The sequence below is a fragment of the Colletotrichum fructicola genome, assembly GCF_000319635.2.
Source record: "Colletotrichum fructicola Nara gc5 chromosome Unknown KSG_Nara_v1_contig03, whole genome shotgun sequence".
Classification (NCBI taxonomy): domain Eukaryota; kingdom Fungi; phylum Ascomycota; class Sordariomycetes; order Glomerellales; family Glomerellaceae; genus Colletotrichum; species Colletotrichum fructicola.
The window spans coordinates 3,822,949-3,841,207 of record NW_027094053.1 but is presented as its reverse complement, the minus strand read 5'-3'; the positions used below and the strand labels follow the sequence as shown (position 1 = coordinate 3,841,207).

The 18,259-nt window shown below is 53.0% G+C and overlaps 10 protein-coding genes across 10 annotated transcripts; 6 read left to right on the top strand and 4 right to left on the bottom strand.

Annotated features, from left to right (window-relative positions):
- Positions 1-10: 10 nt before the first annotated feature.
- Positions 11-277, bottom strand: CGGC5_v005887 (uncharacterized protein; the record flags this gene model as incomplete). The annotated part of the gene is made up of 2 exons (XM_066151565.1): positions 11-35; positions 87-277. 2 exons carry the CDS (start codon positions 275-277, stop codon positions 11-13), a joined length of 216 nt encoding a protein of 71 aa, XP_066009202.1.
- A 946-nt stretch (positions 278-1,223) lies between these two features.
- CGGC5_v005886 (uncharacterized protein) lies at positions 1,224-2,663 on the top strand (the record flags this gene model as incomplete). Its single annotated transcript, XM_032027298.2, has 3 exons — positions 1,224-1,316; positions 1,362-1,840; positions 1,895-2,663. 3 exons carry the CDS (start codon positions 1,224-1,226, stop codon positions 2,661-2,663), a joined length of 1,341 nt encoding a protein of 446 aa, XP_031876294.2.
- A 74-nt stretch (positions 2,664-2,737) lies between these two features.
- Positions 2,738-3,333, bottom strand: CGGC5_v005885 (uncharacterized protein; the record flags this gene model as incomplete). The annotated part of the gene is made up of 3 exons (XM_032027297.2): positions 2,738-2,746; positions 2,819-3,118; positions 3,172-3,333. The coding sequence occupies 3 exons, from the start codon at positions 3,331-3,333 to the stop codon at positions 2,738-2,740; spliced, it is 471 nt and encodes a 156-aa protein (XP_031876295.2).
- Positions 3,334-3,553: 220 nt separating this feature from the next.
- CGGC5_v005884 (uncharacterized protein) lies at positions 3,554-4,216 on the top strand (the record flags this gene model as incomplete). Its single annotated transcript, XM_032027295.2, has 3 exons — positions 3,554-3,615; positions 3,870-4,055; positions 4,144-4,216. The coding sequence occupies 3 exons, from the start codon at positions 3,554-3,556 to the stop codon at positions 4,214-4,216; spliced, it is 321 nt and encodes a 106-aa protein (XP_031876308.2).
- A 2,183-nt stretch (positions 4,217-6,399) lies between these two features.
- Positions 6,400-7,882, top strand: DCR2-2 (Phosphatase DCR2; the record flags this gene model as incomplete). Its single annotated transcript, XM_032027294.2, has 4 exons — positions 6,400-6,430; positions 6,474-6,962; positions 7,131-7,397; positions 7,554-7,882. 4 exons carry the CDS (start codon positions 6,400-6,402, stop codon positions 7,880-7,882), a joined length of 1,116 nt encoding a protein of 371 aa, XP_031876307.2.
- A 273-nt stretch (positions 7,883-8,155) lies between these two features.
- Positions 8,156-10,567, bottom strand: CGGC5_v005882 (uncharacterized protein; the record flags this gene model as incomplete). Its single annotated transcript, XM_032027291.2, has 9 exons — positions 8,156-8,416; positions 8,468-8,684; positions 8,770-8,795; positions 8,849-9,052; positions 9,128-9,166; positions 9,445-9,554; positions 9,622-9,899; positions 9,954-10,423; positions 10,469-10,567. The coding sequence occupies 9 exons, from the start codon at positions 10,565-10,567 to the stop codon at positions 8,156-8,158; spliced, it is 1,704 nt and encodes a 567-aa protein (XP_031876312.2).
- A 1,868-nt stretch (positions 10,568-12,435) lies between these two features.
- On the top strand, positions 12,436-13,114 carry CGGC5_v005881 (uncharacterized protein; the record flags this gene model as incomplete). The annotated part of the gene is made up of 4 exons (XM_066151564.1): positions 12,436-12,440; positions 12,491-12,847; positions 13,047-13,051; positions 13,104-13,114. 4 exons carry the CDS (start codon positions 12,436-12,438, stop codon positions 13,112-13,114), a joined length of 378 nt encoding a protein of 125 aa, XP_066009203.1.
- A 1,365-nt stretch (positions 13,115-14,479) lies between these two features.
- On the bottom strand, positions 14,480-14,890 carry CGGC5_v005880 (uncharacterized protein; the record flags this gene model as incomplete). Its single annotated transcript, XM_032027289.2, has 1 exon — positions 14,480-14,890. The coding sequence occupies one exon, from the start codon at positions 14,888-14,890 to the stop codon at positions 14,480-14,482; it is 411 nt and encodes a 136-aa protein (XP_031876315.2).
- Positions 14,891-15,781: 891 nt separating this feature from the next.
- Positions 15,782-16,200, top strand: CGGC5_v005879 (uncharacterized protein; the record flags this gene model as incomplete). Its single annotated transcript, XM_066151563.1, has 3 exons — positions 15,782-15,850; positions 15,906-16,089; positions 16,154-16,200. The coding sequence occupies 3 exons, from the start codon at positions 15,782-15,784 to the stop codon at positions 16,198-16,200; spliced, it is 300 nt and encodes a 99-aa protein (XP_066009137.1).
- A 906-nt stretch (positions 16,201-17,106) lies between these two features.
- CGGC5_v005878 (uncharacterized protein) lies at positions 17,107-17,514 on the top strand (the record flags this gene model as incomplete). Its single annotated transcript, XM_032027288.2, has 2 exons — positions 17,107-17,128; positions 17,189-17,514. The coding sequence occupies 2 exons, from the start codon at positions 17,107-17,109 to the stop codon at positions 17,512-17,514; spliced, it is 348 nt and encodes a 115-aa protein (XP_031876289.2).
- Between the last annotated feature and the right edge of the window lie 745 nt (positions 17,515-18,259).

Below are 18,259 nucleotides of genomic sequence, written 5' to 3'. Positions count from 1 at the left end.
GACAGTGTGTTCAAAGTCCTATAGGCGTGTTGTTCCTGTATCTTTTGTCAGTTGTCAGACTCAGTCAACGGACAAGAAGCTATCACCGTCTGATCATGTTCTCCCAGGGGATCGGCGCTGACGGCTTGCACTCGCTGCAGAGCTCATCGCCCCGGTACTCAAAGTGCGTCACGCACAGCTGGCAGCGCTCCTGGGTCCTGATATACTTCTTGCACCAACGGGACACAATGTATCTCTTGTGGGAACAGCGAAACTCGCGCTGCGTATAGTCGCACATTTTAGCTCATCTGAACAGTAGAGATCTTACTGGTAAAATGCAGTGAAAGGAACTATCTGCCTTTTCTTAACAAGCAGAGAGAACATCACTGCTCGTTGCTGATTGGCCGCAGCAGATCTCATGCCCGGCCGATCCAGATCTGGCGCAGGGAGCATATTCCTTACAGTCTGCCCCTCATCTATCTGTAAATCGTTAGCTATCCAAATGATAGCAACAGCAGATGATAACCTCTATCCTTCCTTTTCTCCCCAACACACTAGCCTAATGAGGACAACTGCGTTGCGCTATTTGCGTGCCTGGGAACATTTGTACGGATTGGCTCTACGTCCGGGGATGAGGAGACTGAGGGTGTGCCAGCCCTGCGGTCTGCTAACCGTCTGATTGGTCAGGGGAGCAGGGATCTGTTCTCCGCACCCAAGAAGAATGAATCGCCAGGGCGTAAAATTGCTAAGGGAGGATCTGCTGGAATAGTGGATGTACTATGCAGTAGCTATTGTACTGCATAGTATGATGAAAGGGGGGGTGGCTTCTGTAGTTCCCACCCACCCACAGGCCGCAAGTTGAGCTATGCAGACACCCTAAGCCACTCCTATGCAGTACACACTAGCTAACGCACACCCCTATCACCTGCATAAGCCTCCTTGTCTGCCAACGCCAGGCAAACGCCACCAAAAAACCCCAGCCATAAAGACAATGTCAGACGGACACTGCCAAAAAGACCATTTCATCTGACATTGGTCCTCCCACTGTCCTAGAAACCCTTGTTCATCTGACATTGCTCCTCCCACCGTCCTAGAAACCCCTGTTCGTCTGACATCGCCGCTCATACCGCCCTATTACCCCTTGGTCGTCTAACATTGACCGTAGACCACACCAGCAAGCCCTTCCACACCAAGCAGTTCTTCCCATCTCCTCTCAAAGAACTGATTCTTGACGATTCGCAACGATGGGGAACGTTGAAAGCCGACAGTTTGCAGACGCTCTCTCGTCCTTATGCCAAGGAGCCGATGACATTGGCGAGCAGTTGCAGGACTCGCAGGTACGATCCTCCCTTGCTCCTATCGGACATTACTCACCACCATAGTTTCTTTCGGCGCTGCGGACCTTCCTTAGGCACGTCGAGCTGGTTTGGGACAAGCTTCCTACGGGCGTGACTAACGTCATTAAACAGAAGTTTCTCCCCTCTTTCAACTCAGAAAAAGATATTGACGCATGGGTGCTGCATGAGATATTCCACATCAGCAGGTTCGCGGACGATCCGCCGACAGACCTCTACAGACAGATCAATGAGCCAGGACCATCCGACAGAGCCACGCCGCAATTAATTGCTGCTAGAAAGAATGTATGGCTTGTTGCATTTGCCAGGGTGCACGAGCAGTTTCAATCCAAGGGCGATCGAAGCGCTCTGGCAAGACACCTGCAAGAGAGGCTGGGAGACGTTGACAAAAAGGTTCGAAAGAATTGCAGCGCATTCGCCACAGCAGGCGCACGGCTGGAAATGATAGCAAACGAAGTCGGGGGCTGTGGTGCACTGATCTGTGGCTTGAAAGTGCCGTCTTCGACGTAGGCCCTGCCTCACCAAGCCTGAAAGACTTCATTTGCTGACTGAATACCCAGCATCAATTCTCACGAGCGATTTAACAAGAGAAATAGAGAAAGCATTCATCAAACAGTCGATCGGGAACTTGCAGAGCGGCGCAACCCGGCGGTCCACGCTCTGCTTAGTGTGTATGAGCAGCAAGTGTGCGCTCACTTGAACAGGCAAGGGCTCTCCAAGAAGCGAAAGCGCGCAGACCAGCAGACCCAGGCACAGTCCCGAGCACGCACCGCGGAAAATCTAGTCCAACTATCAAATGGCAGGGGCGAGCCTACTCCGGAGACTATCCCAGAGGTCGTCCCAGAGGCTGTCCCAGACACCGCAATGGGTCAACCGTTGCCGGGGGCTTGTAGCTCATCAGTTTCAGCATTTCCAGGACACTACTACGCTGAATCTGACGACATTCCCCCTCCTCACGCAAGGATGCGTCATCAATCAGCTGCGCCGCCCACCAACACAACTACACAAGCCACCCGGTCTCCCAACTGGGGTTACACAGAGAGTTTTTATAACAACAACAGCCATCACTCTCTTGACAAGCGGCCGTTCTGCGCGGCTCCCTTGGTGGGAATCCCGAGCTCAGTCACATATGCCCCAGGGCATACCCGACAGCAGCCCGACACGACCTCAAACCTGCTATCCTATGACGTGTCGAACACACCAATAGGTGGCCGAACCGAGGAATCACGCGAGCCCATCTCTCTGCCGTATCACTTCGACACAACACACGGCGTGATAGATCTCGGCAAGCTACCATCAGCCGCAGTACAGCATCGATCCGGCTATTAAGAGGCGTGCAAACATGCAGAACAGACCACCAAGCATCGTTACCCAGTGCTATGGTGGCACGAATGAGCTATTGATCAGTCGCTCTATAGCGGTGGCTTTTGTTGTGGGCTTAAATAATATACATATACTAGACACCGTATATTTGTCCTTCTTACTATGAGAACAGCATCTGATATCAGATGGAAAGGCGACTCGATCTGCCAGATGATCGGAGTTCTGTCCTCTCCCATTTGCCAAGTGACCTCTGCCGCCTGCCTGTCCTCCGTCAGAACATCTTCGTCTGATGGACCTTCCCCTAGGAGAGGGAATTTCAGAGGAATGAAAACGGCAACGCTGCGAAGAGGTAATTCGAGGTGGCCTTTAGTCCTTAACGGGCCTATTAATCTGGTTTGATCCCAGTTTTGGCGATCGCCTGAGATGCCTTTCTTCTCGATGAGCTCGACGATCTTCTGTTCCTACGACGATCAGCAACGATTTCACGACCCTTAACATGCAAGCGTGAACGAACGGTTTGATCTCGGAACAGTTCCAGGATGGCGCGGTGTTCCTCTGTGGGCACTTCTACACAGCCATCCAGTCCATGGCTACAGGAGGTCTCGAATTTAGGCGTCTCCGCCCTGATCAGCTTCTGCAGCTCTGGTCCGGCTGGGTGTACTTGGAAAGGATTCATAGTGGTGAGTGACCAGTCGAGTCCTCTAGTAGGCTGCGGTGGTGGCTAGATTTCGAGAAGACCGCACCGCTGACATGTGGCCCCGTCCTCACTGGCAACGCTTGAAATGGACCATTCTCACGCACTGGGGGCGGGGTATGGAGCGCTGGTGAAGTAGGCTTTCATGTGAGACTTTTTGTGTGCCTGCGTGTGATTGGTTGTCCTCGGCTGTGTGCCCCGCATGGACAGGGAGCCAATGGTCTGCACACGGAGCTGGGAGAACCCCAAGCGCCGACTAGCGAGGTACGGCGCATAGCAGCGACGAACTACGGTTTCCACAACTTTGCGCTTACAAACGACTTCGTCGGACGAAAGCGACAATCTAAGCCACTAGCAACAGCGTTAGCGACAGCAACAGAGTAATTAATAGCGACAGCAGTTGTGACCGAGGTCTTCGCGCCCAACCGACCGAACGACCGAAGGAATACACTACAGGAAGACCTGTCGGTCTTGGAATCCTATACAGTCAAAGTCACGACGAGTTGCCGAAAGGACAGGGCAGCGGTCCAGCACCATCGCGGCGAGGGAGGTGGAACGGCCTGGCTGGACTTGCGCGTGGAGCTTGCGTCGCTCTCGGCACGAGAGGACGAGGGGGCCTGTGGTGCCGCCCAGGATTGGCAACACGCAGGACGTCTGTGGACGTCAGTCTCGTGGAGACTAAGACTGGCGATCACAGTCCTTTGGTAAATATCCTTCTTGCAGCATGTTTTGGGAACGCATGTGCGCCACGGAGCAGACAACGCCGGGCGGGATTAGGTTAACAGCCAGCAGTGGGAAGGATTGTGATTGGGGTGCGGTCGTCGCTATGAACATCATTACTCCCATCCTCCCCGTCTGGTGTTAATCCGGGGGGCAGACTGTTTCCTAGCACATTCGCCCAATGTCCTTCAGTCATTGCGCCATGAGTCTCGTCTCGACGTGGGCGCAAACCTCGCATCGCGTCAGGTTGGTAGAGGTCTTAGCCTTCATCATTTGCTGGTGCGCTGGCCCAACGTTAGCCCATATCTACCGATTCTATCTATATGCTGACTATATATCATACCCTAGTTTCTATGTCTATTGCAGGAAGCTCATCCAGTCTAATGATAGGGAGGTCGGGCGCGGGAGCAGCTGAGCCCGAGTGGCCGTTGGTTCCGTTGGTGGAAGAGGCCTTTGGGCTCGACGGGGGAGTCGTATTGTCATTGGACTGCGGCATGGTGCGGCGTGGCAGGAGATGTTGGGCTGATTCGGTTGGGGACAGATGATGGACGGGAACGATGTGCTGAAGCCTCTGGCCACCTGCTGAAAGACCATGATGGGTTCGCCGGCTCTTTATATACAGCAAATGCGGCGTGCGTGGACGTCGTTCACGAGGGGAGAGGGTTGCAGCCGAGATGGAAGGTTCAGCCAGCAACGGGAGGCTCGGCCGCGAGTTTGGGCAGACGCAGGGAGATGCACACTGAGATGGGCATCTCGACGTCAGACTGTCTGGCGAGCAAGAGATATCTCGATCTTGGAGTGGCCGGCTCCCCGGCCGGCGCCGCCTGCGATTCACCTCCGCGAGGCTCCTTCTGGACGCCTCGAGAAAAAGCAATATTGACATAGTTCGCAGTCCTCTAACGTGTCTGAAATGCCTTAGGTGAGGCCTTTTCTCCGCATGCGCATCCTCAGAGCCCAGGCGGGCCCTATTAGGGCGCCTGATGCTTCCATCACCAATGCTCGCCATCGTGTCTACTCTGAAAGCTCTTGCATGAGCAGTTGGTGACTGCACCCATATCATCCTAGAAACGGCCCATCATGCAGCCAGAAGACGTTGGCGTGTATCTATAGCTAGAATTCTAGGATATGGCTGCCAGGTTTGATACTGCACCGTTTAGCACTACACGTTATCCCTTTCTCTACTATGCATCATCGCCGGCCTCGTAATTGACATGTCGCCACACAGCCTCTACCCTACACAGCCTCTGCAGTGCACAGACTATGTCCTACTTAGCTTGTATCTCGCACATTGTGTAGCCGCACAGCCTAGACTTTGCTGCATCTCTACACCATCCAGTCTTATGCCTCATACATCTTCTAATGTCCCCATGAACCTTGCTCCAATCACGCTCCACACCGCCAATGAAATGCGCAGCGAGCCAGCTGTGCATGCGCAGGTGAGGCGACAGCAAGACCGTAGTACAGTCATGCGTCCATACTGTGTGCAAGGTGCTGGAAGGAATTTTTCAGCGCCTGTCACCCGTGTTAAGGGGTCCTGTCAGATAGACAGCGTGGCTACCAGCGAGTAACGGCATAACTGTGTATTGATTGATGATTATCTTGTTGTAAAGGATAAGTGGCCAGTTGGCCAGATCCATCGAGATGTGCTACACTACATGAAACAGATGCAAATAGGCCATATTGAGGTTAGGAAGCAGTACCGGATTGCATAGTTGAGATGCTTGACTCGGTTATGCAATGTAGGCCTGACAGGTCCCCTCTGCAGCCCTCTCGAGGCAGCGATTGGCTGCGGGTTTTGCCCGGGATTTCTGTTTCCCCGAGCAAGCGACGAATCACGTGGATAGCTTGGCGATTGGATTTTCCAAACTTCCGATCCATCTTCGCCTTCGCGAAATAGAAGCCGCTTTCTCGCGTCGCTGTATCACTTTTTCGCTGGTCTAGATTCTCTTTGCTCATCAACACTTTATACGCTTTAATGAATGCGATGTCAGAATCGGACGCTTCTTGTTTGCCCCAGTCATGTGCCTCTCAGGAAAGGAATCTGCATACGCCAATTTCGTCCACTTCCCACACTACAACTGCTGTCCCTCATCCAGTTGTCACCGATCTGACCGTATGCATTTTCTCTCCGACGGTCTCTTCTTCCACCTGCGAATTGGACTCGCGAATATGGCACCGCGTAGAGAAAGAGCTCTACCTACACACATCTCAGCAGAGTGCATGGCTGTATGTCGCGCTAGCGAATGAGCACGAACTTGCACCCGAGGACCTGCTGGTCACGGATATCGCAGTAGGCGATTCACCTCCCCAGCATAGTCCGGATCTATCATGGGAAAGTCGACCTGGTGGAATTTGGTTAGTAAGAAGAAAATTCTGTGGCATGATTGACCAGGCTGTGACAGAGGTGGACGTTCTCTTTGGTTCGGACGCTGTTGATCCACGGCCAGAGTGGGCTCTTATGCCGTCATCGCTCCAACTTAGTGGTCAGCCAAAGTTGCCAATTGCAAGACTCAGCGTACTCCACGGCAGGGCTCAGTCGAGATCAGATACCCGGGAGGCTTTGAGAGTGAAGGAGGACGGCAAATTCAAATTTGTGCAGATCTCTGACACGCACATGGTCACCGGTGTTGGGGTATGCAAAGATGCTATCGATGCCGATGGGAACAGTCTGCCTGAGAGTGAGGCCGACTCACTTACGGTAGGCTTCATTGGAAAAATCTTGGATGTCGAGAACCCAGATCTTGTCATTCTTACTGGAGATCAACTGCACCACGACATCCTCGACAGCAAATCTGCCCTCTTTAAGGTGGTTGCTCCCATCATCGAGCGTTCAATCCCATTCGCAGCCGTCTTCGGCAATCATGATAGTGAAGGAATTCACGCACTGTCACGTGAGTATCATCTCTTTCATAAAGTAGCTGGTGCAAAAGGCAAGCGATCGGCAAGACCATCGCACTCTTGCAAAGGGCGCCAATTGCCTTCCTTCTCGATATATTTCTACGTTGTCCAATTAGTCGAGGCGCAGTCATGAAAGCTGTTTCATGCTGACTATTTTACAGGCACAGCACAGATGTCAATACTTCAGAATTTGCCTTTTAGCCTCTGCGAGTCAGGTCCAGAGCATGTCGATGGCATAGGCAACTTCTGCCTCCAGATTCTGGCTCCCGCGCCATCAGAATCCCCGTTATCGACTTTATATTTCCTGGATTCACACGGACAGATACCAAGCAAGACAGACAATTCCGACTATGACCATATCAAGCAAAGTCAAATTATGTGGTTCAGGGACATTTCCCAAACGCTACGGAGAGCCCGTGAAAAGGATGGTAATGACAACCTCTTTCATTTGTCTCTAGCATTCCTGCACATCCCTCTTCCGGAGTTCGGCGACCGCGATCTTAGTATACGCAATGGGTACCGGAGGGAGCCATCTGAAGGTCCTAGCTTCAATTCTAATTTCTACGATGCGTTGGTCAAAGAAGGCATTTCAGCATTAGGCTGCGGGCACGACCATGTGAATGACTTTTGCGCTCTGCTTCCACAGCGATCACAGCAGGGTGGGGACACAACCACTCAGCTGGGCCCTTGGCTATGCTATGGAGGCGGCAGTGGGTTTGGAGGATACTGTTCGTACGATGGAATGCGATTTCACCGACGAACGCGGGTGTGGGAACTCGATACGGGTACCGGTAGCTTGAAGACTTGGAAGCGGGTTGAATATGTCACGGATAGAGTTGATGAGCTGGTGCTGGTGGAAAGTGGGGTGGTTGTCGATTCCTTGGGGACAAGGATGGAGTCAGAAATTGTGTAATTAGTCGGCACTCACAATGGCTTTAAAGAGTGTGCGACAGACGTATGGCACTTTTGTTCGGAAGGGAGGAGCAAATTCGTAGAAGATGGACAGAGCTCATCGATGTAGCTCTAGCGTGAGAGCACTTCAGCATGGCCATCGATTTTTTGGATAAAACGACAGAAATCCACTATTGCAACCAAATTTGAGGATCCGTGATTATTGTTGAATCAATTCCTTCCGGAAGGTGTATGTCTCAGGCGTCTTCCAATGCTGCCATCTGAACAGCAAGTCTTACGCTTGAGCAGGGGACTCGTCGATCTCATCCTTCCCCATCAACTTTTCGATGTCTCCTCGTAGGCTATTGGCGGCCTCATTTCGATCCAAATTTCGAAGCCAGCCCTCCAGAACATTCATGAATTCAGTAACCCAGGGATGTTGTATTCCCCACTCTGCCGCAATCTTCTGTATTGCGGCTCGCATGTTCTGCTCTGCTGCCGCAATATTTCCTTGGTTAAACTGACTGCGAGAGATAATCTTCAGAGACTCTATCCACTCGACAATTCTGTCAGCGAATATCTCATGTCTTTGAAGCAAATAAAGTACTTCCAGCGCCATCTTTTCTGCTTCATCATGGCGTGCCTGTTTGCTAAGATTATGCGCCAGGTTGAGCATGACCCGCGGAGTTGGGAGTCGAGGCATGTTTCCGAATTGAGCAAGGAGATCCCGAAGAAGCCGTTCTTCTTCAAAATGATTTGTTACCACGCGTTTTATGTAATCGAGCCGAACAGAAACAGCAAATCGACTGGACATTCCGAGTTCTCTATCAACAACATCAGTATTGCATTTCCAAATTTGTGCCATGGTCTGGTCAAGAGATTCCGTATCCAGTTCACCGAGAAGCTGACATATTTGGCCCCATAGATGCCCTTTCCTGATGACACTTGCGGACATTCTTTTGATGTAGTCACACAGAAAAGAAGTTACCCCGTGAAGCCCCGTTTGTATGAGGTGAATGAATACCTCGAGAAAGCAGGCCAGGGTTCGAGGATGCTCGGCTTGTAGGATGTGTTCGACAAGCGCGGTAGCTCTTGAAAGTGAGCGGCGAAACGCGACGGGCAACCCCTTTTCTATGAATAGTGTGGCATTAAAGCAGTATGAGTCGAAATCGCTGCATAGTTTATTGTCCAACTTGGCCCCAGTTGGTGCGAGAAGGTTACCAAGGTCATCGAACTTCATGTTGCCACAGGAGTTTTCGAAATATACCTTGACAGTGCGGAGAAGGTTCTCAGGAACCAAAAGAGCCTGGGGCGGAGACGGTGAATTCGGACCAGAGAAGAATCCTCGAGCATCTGTACGATTGAGCTGAAAAACGACTCTGTTGTCGGCGAATGAAACTGCCGTAGCGCATCGTGGGTTGCCTGGGAAATTACGGTTGCTCGGCCTGATGATTAGGTCTTCACTGTTGGGAGTAACGACTTGCTGTTGGGTGTTTCCTGATGTGCCCATTTCCAAACCCAAGTTGCCGGCCATAGGGGCCGCGCAGGGTGCCTGCCCAATCGAAGGTGCTTGGGCGTTGTTACCGGAATAGCTCCTCTTGTGTCCCCTGCGAAAAGGCGGGGTGGCATCGTCCGTTGTGATTGAGCACGGTGCAGTTGATGGATGGCATGCTGTGGCCTGGGGATCAAAGGGCCTGGTAGGCTCGACGTCAAGTCCTAGGACGGGGCAGGCTCGGGAGCTTTGGGCACGCAGTAGCTCACAATCGTCAACTCCACTCTGTGAAGGCTCAATCAAGGTGGCGTGACCCTTCCTGCCGCCCGACGTGACAACTTGAGTAGCAACGATACGTCCTCGAGTCTTCGGGAAGACTTTCGAGTTCTCATCCTCCCGTTCACGCGCCATCCAAGAGTGCATTTGCCTTTCGTACAAGCTAAGCAAGACAGCCACCGGCGCCTCGCATCGTTCCGAACTTTGTCGATTCACTTTTCTGCTGATATCTTCCAACTTCAGACTCTTGAATCGTTGCGGAGTTGTCAAACTGGATGATTGGTCAGTGAGTGAACCTCACGCTCAAGCTTAAGGTTGGAATTACGTCGAGTAGGGTACAGCCAGGCCGCAGATCAATGCACCATTACCCCCTACCTCAATGGCAGCGGACTCCAGCCGTTGTCCTGCTGAAGCGAATATGCCGCACTTATTTCGAACATACTCTTCTTCGTTCGCCTTCTGTGTGAGGTGCTTTGCTAGGGCACCCCGACCGGCCGTTGACTCGTACTGTTTCCGTAGCCGCGCAAAAGCGACAAGCCAGAGATTATCTTTAGCAACTTCAAATGGGGTCTTGCGATTATTGCGTGGTTCGAAATTGGTAAGTTGGTTATAGATATATGTTGCCGGATTGTCAATAGATTTACAGAATGTCTGCTGTATGACCCACACCTCGGGATCTGTGGACGAGGTGAAGCGAGGCAAAAACTTGCTTTTGATGACGTCGGTAAATGATACAGGTAGCTTATCCCAGACCAGTTCGACGTGTCTCAGGAAGTCTCCTAGAACGACGAGAACCTGTTGATGATGAGTCATATCCGATTTCAGCGAAACACAACGTACCTCTGGATCCTGCTGCCGGCCACTAAGAAAATTGTCGTCGGCACCCTGGCACGCCGTAGACAGGACTGTTGCTATCTGACGGCTTTCGGAGTTACCCATGGCTACCGAGTCGCTCCAGATCGGTCGAATAGGCCGCTGTAAAGGCTGAGGGAGATGCGATGTTAAGTGCGCGGGGGATGCGTGAAGTGGCTTGATTAATCATAACTACGAGCGCTGGGCGCGCCTGGCTACAAAGTGGTGTGGCCGACCCCTTACGTAAAGACGGGAGCCGGGCTCGACCGACTTCCTCTCGCACCAAGGATCCCATCAGTCAGCGCAGTAAGCGGGGCCTTCTTTATGATGCGCCTGGTTTGGCCAACTTGTGAAATTATGTTAACAGTGGGGCCTGCCTCGAGCTGACTAATAGAGTCCTTGTTTGGGTGAGACCGGTCGATCGCCCAATTTCAATCTCAAAGCCAGTCGTCGGAACAACGTTCTTCCACTTTATCGAGTGGTCAATGCTTAGCGACGACTTTCTCCGCGACGCGGCTACTGATGCAACACCATCATCCAAACATCACGTTCAGCAGCATTCCACCTATAATGGAATAGGACTCTGATTCAAACATTATCAAGGAAAACCTCATCGGCAGCGGTCTTTCTGCTTTCTTGGATGGGTTCAAATCGACCTGCAGAGACCCTACTCGCAAGCTGCAAGCAGTGGACCAGCTCGAGGTGGACGGTAGGAATAACGCAACTGCCAGTTGTTCTATAAATGATCATGTTGGCAGATCTTCAAAACCTCGTCTTCTTCCTTCTTTCGACACTGCAAATTCTTCCTGCTGCACGCCTACTTTCTACAAGGACACGTATCTTTCGAGACGGAATACATCAATTACATCGAACGACCTCGACCTCAATCGAACAAAACCTCTCTTGAAAGCAGCGCTTGCCGACAACCCTGACGATTAGCTGATTTGGCGTCAAGTGGGCAACCTCGTCATCGAAAATACCCCACCTCCGCGATCGATAGCCTCTTCACTTCATCAAACCCCCTGGCAACGCAACACAAACAGTTTTGCAAACTCGTCCGAACACCGCAGATATGTTGATAATGTACTGAAAGAAGAGCTTGGCCCAGAGCACAGGACATTTATTAATCGGATTTCCTGCTCTTGAGGCAAGGTTTGCGGGCTCTGGATCCCGCGCTAAAAATTACCTTACCGGGGAGAGGGGGGTGGGGGGCTCGCTCAAAGGGAAGAACGGTGCTATCATTTGATGAGGTACTGACGCGCACTCATGCAGATACGGGCGCAGAGAGCGCTGAGACATGGGGGTTATGTCGCGTTCCACTGCCACCTCTGCACGCAGCCAAACATGTGTTCTTCGACTGGCATCCATTTCGCTGCGATGCAGACTTGCTTTTTGTGGTCGTTGTCCTTGGTAGTTTTAAAGCGGTTCAGCTCGTTACGACATGGTCTGGTGGGACACAGGCCAAGGTGCGGTCCCATTCTTCAATGGCACGTACTGTTGTTCCCTTTGCCTGGTGTCTCCATCTGATCCGGTCTTAAGCTGACCCGGACCAGGTGTACATAACTGGAGCCAGTCCTCACAAAGTGCACTTTTCTGTCGGTTTTCAGAACGCATCTATTGTCCGCTCTGTAACTAAACGAACTCGCCGAGCGATGTTGCCTCTGGATTTCACGCGTCACTATGCCCACGTTGGTTTCGGCATTCAGAGCCCGCCGTACCACATCACACAGCACCAAGGCCCACTGGTAGACTACCTCGTATGCCACCTGGCGACTGGACGTTGCATCCATTCGCTAGATTGAGAGGTGCCGCTGGGTTATCCGCACCCGGAAAACCTCCCCAGTACCTGGGAAGAGTTCGAACAAGATCATGTGAACCCGCTCGTACACGGCACATGTCCCGGCACTACAAACTGCAAGGAGGAGTTCTTTTCATATTTTGATGGTAGTTTTTGCATGCTGTAGGTATCAGAATCTTCAAGTCCAGCATGGCGAGTTAACCTCTCGTTAGCATTGTGCGCGTTTGGTCAGTTGTCTTAGATCAGAACGGTCTCAGTGACTTGCACTCGCGACCGCCGCAGATTCCTCCTAATGTAATCAGCAACGATGTTTTCCGCGTGTTTGAGCTGGATTATCGTCTCCCGGGACTCCGCGCAAGCTACCCAGATACCACTATACCTGCAGTGATGCAGCCAAGCTTGCTTCTTGAGCAGGAGCAGGGCGCACCGTGGCACTGCGGAGCGGCTTCGACTACAGAGTGCCAGCTGGACTTAATTCAGGATATCGCTGGATCGTATGCTCATAGCCTGTCTCAGTACGGGTCAGGACCGCCCACTTTGCTGAGGGGCACGACGGCTTCTGGAAGGCAGTACGATTGTCAGTCTCAAGCCTCATGCGTCACGGAGATAGCTCAAGCCAGCAATGACAGTAGTTCTGCAAAGCAAGAGGGTGGAATCACCGTCAATAGGAATCATCCCGATTACTCAAAACCCCCAGATGCAAACGGCAATTATTATTGCCCTCATTATCAAAAGTGCACCCACCAATCGGCAATGACAAAGACCCAGTACATGTAAGGCCACCCTCTTCGGAACCGTCACTCTTTACTCATGGTGAATCGGAAGCGGATGTCTAGACACGCATTACAAGCCTTACTCATGCAATTACTGTGGGAAAGGGTTTTCACGAAGACCGCTGGCTAAGAATCACCTTAAGAATGACATGGAGTGTAGAGAGGCGTTCCGTCTTGATCGAGGCCCTTGGTCGATGTGCCTGATGTGATTGGGAAGTCTCAGACAACTGTTGGGAACGTTTAGACTTATCCAATAGCGGCCCATGCAGCGAAAGAGGTCATCCTCAGATGTGCCGTCGTCCACATATGATTGGGGTTCTGTGAAAGTGACGAGCTCAGAGATATTCCGCTCGGCGGTGACAGTGATCCGTCTCTGCCCGTTCAGATGGTCCCATCACTGCACGCGTTGGCCCTTCGTAACCTCACCTCCACTGCCGCAAAGCATGAGGCGCCGCGAGTAACCTTCACTGACGTGTTAAGAGGCATGTGGCTGTGATACCACGGCCAGGAATGTGGTGTGACTTCTTTCATCAAAGCGGTATTCCATAAAAACAATGGCATAAGAAGTTGGAAAGATCCAACCTATTTGTTTTTGTTTTGTATTTAACGCCGTGGCGGCAAGGGCGCAGCCGCCCTTGCGGCCGACCTCCCGAAGGGTATGTGGCGTGGAGGGCCGTAGGTTCTCGCTATATACTATACAGTACACGCTGTCCCTCCCGTCCTCCAGATCTTACTCGTGAGTCACTTCCGTGTTCTATCCATCCCTAGTTCCCACTGGTGCCCTAGTTCCGTTATAGTAGTCTGGTCTCCCCTATGAGGTAGACTTTTGTTCGGAGTATAGGTTATGGCCTATCTCTCAGTACTGCGGGCAGATCTTCTGGAAGAAGTTTGTCACGCTAAGGAAGGCCTGGAAGCCTTCATGGTCAGTGATTAGCCCCTTGAAGTAGTGCTCAAGGGATCCTATAGGTCCTATAGGCTCCTGGCGACCTAATGTACGCTACAATTCAACTCCTCCGGATTCTCATCTTTTCCGAGTATTCAACTCCTTCATGCGCCCTGATATCAGTTGTGTCGGGATGCTGGAAGAGATGCACACCATCTCAAGATGCATACCTTCATCTCAGCGTGTCGGACACTCGAGAGCTTCATCTCAGGTGCGAATGAGGGCGCAAATCCATCTCGAGCGCCGGCCCCGTCGACCCCAAGCAAGCCCGGTCCCGGTACGGATGTCGTGGATGCACAGCAGGCAACCGCCAGTCTGCTCGTCTCATGTCTTCAGTCCCGTCGAAGGACAGATGTTCGGCCGCGAAGTCAAAAACGGCGTAAGCCCACGTCTTGCGGATCGGCCTGCAGACGTGCGGGCAATGATACAGAGCGAGGATGGACGAGAAATACCTTTCCTCGTTGCCAGAGCTTCGTCAGGCGGCTTCATAGACGCTTCAACGGGAGGCGAGCGCGGCCGCAGACCTGTGGGGAACGCCCGAAGGCCGCCGCCAGATCGTGCGCGGAGATGTATTTGATGTCCACCTTGGGCCGGCCGCCGCCGAGAAGAGAACGATCAGAGGTCTTTTCAGAGTCTTCTGAGGCGGATTGCTGAATGATGCGAAGGTTTTCAAGTTTAAGAGCACGTCTGATGAGACGACGCAGCGCGTTTTCGTCCGGGCGATCCCGCGAGCCAGTGCAGCGCGTTGTCTGTAGTGCAATAATGATGGTAACAAGGTGGTCGAATTCGAGACGCAAGGTTGCCTCCGAGGGGAGTTCGTCGACGATGAGAGTCTCTGCAGCGCTCGCAGCCGCCTGCAACGGGTTCGCGTTGAGGTCCGACAGTTTCGCGGCCATGTTGCCGCGTCTTCAGCGTGCCGTCTCTGAACCCTCCGTGTCTCGCTCCATGTCTCCCCAAAAAGTCGGCCATCATCACCCAGGGGTCGCAGGGCCAGACGGCACTCGTCGCTGCGCTGGTCGCTGGCGTCGTTGCCGGGCCTGTCGCGGTCGCCTCGCAGACGTTGCGCCGCCCCGCGGATGGCAGGGAACGGCGTACCGGAGCAGGGGCCGACGAGTACCTGGATGTAGCGAGCGCCGCGCGGGTGCGTCGCTGCGTGGCGCTAGCGCGAGGGGCGTGCGCGCCAGGAGCAAGGGCCTGGGACGGTGGTGCAGGGGTGTGCCAAGATGACTGCAGAAGCCTGGAGTCACCTCGCACGCCGACACGCCCCCCTGGCCAGCCCGCACAGGGAGGGGGCAGGGTCGCTCTCGCAGCCGGTGTTGGTGTATCAGCCCTCCGCATCCATGTGGGTGGGCCCAACGAGCGGCGTCGAATTACGCCCAAATGGCGCCGATCTTTGGCGCGCCGATCATTGGCCAATTCAACGACGTGCCAACGTCCGCAGGCGCAAGACGCCAACTGGACGAGCCAGGGCACCAGCCCCGGTGTCGACTGCGCACCACGACGGCTGGCACGGCGCTCATCTTGACGTGTCCGGCCATTCGTGGTGTTGGCTGTCCCATTATTGCTTTTCATCCCGCGTCGAGCTCCCCTGAAGCACGACAACCCCCGAACGGGCGGCCTTTCCGATGATCACCGCCATGGAGAAGACGGGGAATGTCTTCGGATGCCGCACGCCCTGATTGGCGTCAACAACACGCTCACCGCCTGCAGACGGCCACTTGACCGACGATGCTGCCCCAACAGCGATGGTACTTACCACCAGAAGTATGAGTGAAGTGCCACTACAAATGCGATTGATTTCTGCAAAATCTATCCAAATCTATATATACCAGGAAACAACGAATTCTAAATTGAAGGTAATTCTCCAGTCGTCTCAACTCTTTTCGATAGAAGCCGGTGACAAATCTCCAGTCGCCTCCTCCCTCCACCGCCACTGAACTGCAGCGTCCAACCGCAGCCCACCATGATTATCCAGCAAATTCCATTGCCGCCATCAATATCCACGCTGGTCCCTCTCTCCCTTCAGTATTTGGACCTCCCCAAACCGAAACTTATCGAGCTCGGCCCAAAACGACAGGTGCCAGTGTGGCAGTGCGTAAGTGGGCCATGCCAATACAAGCTCGACATTATTGTTCTGACCTGCTGCGCTGCATCGATAGTGTACATGCGGCAATTCCGGCATTCCAATTCGCGAAGCTGCATGTAGATATTGTGGTGTTTCTAGATGTGCTTACTGTCCGGTGACCCAGGTTAACATCAGGTCCAAAGTCGGGGCAACTGAGATGGCATTATTTCCTCCGAGGGGAACTCGTTAAGTAGGAGAATTTGTACAGCGTTTGCGTACTCTTGAAACAGTGCATGACTATTCGGTCCGAATAGTGCCTTGGCCGAATCGTGATGTTTATTAGTAATGGGAGACTGAAAATGTTATGGATCTCATCCCTTGTAAGCTATTGGCGGAGGGTTGAAGCCACCCAGGTCGCGCATTTATTGAGATAGGCTGTAAGCCGTTAACGGAATATGACGCAGTTCTCCGACTCATAGAGAATGGCATACAGGAGAAGGGGTCGATGATTGCCTGGCTGTGGACGAATAGCCATCTGGCTGCATCACCCATGCAAGCTAGCATGCGTGCCGTACATATCCATTATGGGTAGGTGCCATTCAGCTAACTCTTCGTGTCTGCATGTCTCGGTTGACGCCAGCTTTGCCAGTGACATCGGCGCCAGCCAAACGGATGTGGGAGGCACATCCAGCATCCATGCCTCGAGTTTGAGATCACGCCCCCTGTGTGCCATCGCCCCCTCTGGTCAAGCTGATGTTTCCTGTTACTGTGCTGCCACTGCTGCATAGCTTTGAGGTTTCCATTTGGCGTCGAGGTTCAATCTGGCCGATGCCTTCAAAGGCACAAGTGGCAGTTATCCTACTTATGTATTGCTATTTCCATGCAGACTTCCGGCGTTTTCAACCATTAATTCACATACGGATTGTGCTGCTCGCCGTGATCGGAAAACACTGCATCCAAATCTACCGCCATCCTAGCCATATGCGCTTCGGTCACTGCACTCGTGCTGGCCCTTCGACCCCTGTTCGTGGGTATCTTCACTCCAACATGAGGCACAAAGCCATCCCCGGTATGCGTAGCCTCTGACCTTACTGGCATTCACGACATGCTGATTCATTCACGTCCTCAGGTTTTGAAGGGGCTCTCCGTGCCGCCTGCATAGTCGCCACCGGAAGCGTGATGCTGGTGCTGGCCATGCACCTGGCCGCCCGGTACCCTCCGCACGCGCGCCTTATCCGTGCCCTCGTCCTCAGCGTCGGCGTCCTCGACCTCCCCTTCCTTCCAGCCTATTTGGGATCGCCTCTCTACGCAGGACTCAGCTTGAAATACGGCCAACTCAGACTCATGATGGCACTGTACGTCGGCGCGCCCGTGTTGTCGTCCATCCTGGATACCACGCCTGCATCAACGGCAAGTGCTCCGTCGTCCTTCCGAACGCGCGCTAATGACAATTAGGTTGTGCTCTTCAGCATCCAAATCCTCTCGATCGTGTACTGCCACGTGTGCCTGTGCCGGCAGACGAAACATGTTGACACAGGGGCCACAGCGTCTGTGAATGGCGCCCACCAGCTCGGCAATCATATGAGCAGCGGCTTCAGCATCACCTGGGTCGATTTATTTCTTACGTCGGCACAGGACAGGATCGCACAAAGGTCAGACGCCATGAGCGCCGCCTTCAGCCTGTCACCCGATCGATTTCGGTCCTTTTCGGAACTCCAGTACCGCACTTGATGGGACGGGGACGACGCCTGCGGAGATGGGTCACGTTATTCACTGGAGAGTTGGGTTGATCTTCTGGCACTGGGACCAAGTCGCGCATAGCAGCATCTGGGGACTTGACATGCCCGGTCACGCATTCAGTCTCGCATGCTCATAATACCCAGGGCATTATTAGTCCCCAGCCCGATTTAAGTCGTAGTATTTATCGGGGATCTGAGCCCAGTACCAAACACAAACCTGTGTAGTTATTGCGTCTTCCAAGGCCCTACGGAACCAATCATCATCTGTGGTCCTCGAAGGTGGACTCGGAGATGGAATCTAGAGTCTTTGTGAACGAGTCCAGGAATTCTTAGATTCTCGACCAATGAGATTCGAGTGACTGCTCGTTCGACTGCATTATCACGCTTTACAGCAACGGCTTCCTCTGGACTTGATGGAAATAGCCAGCTTCGGCTCTCACGACACGATATCCTGACCGATA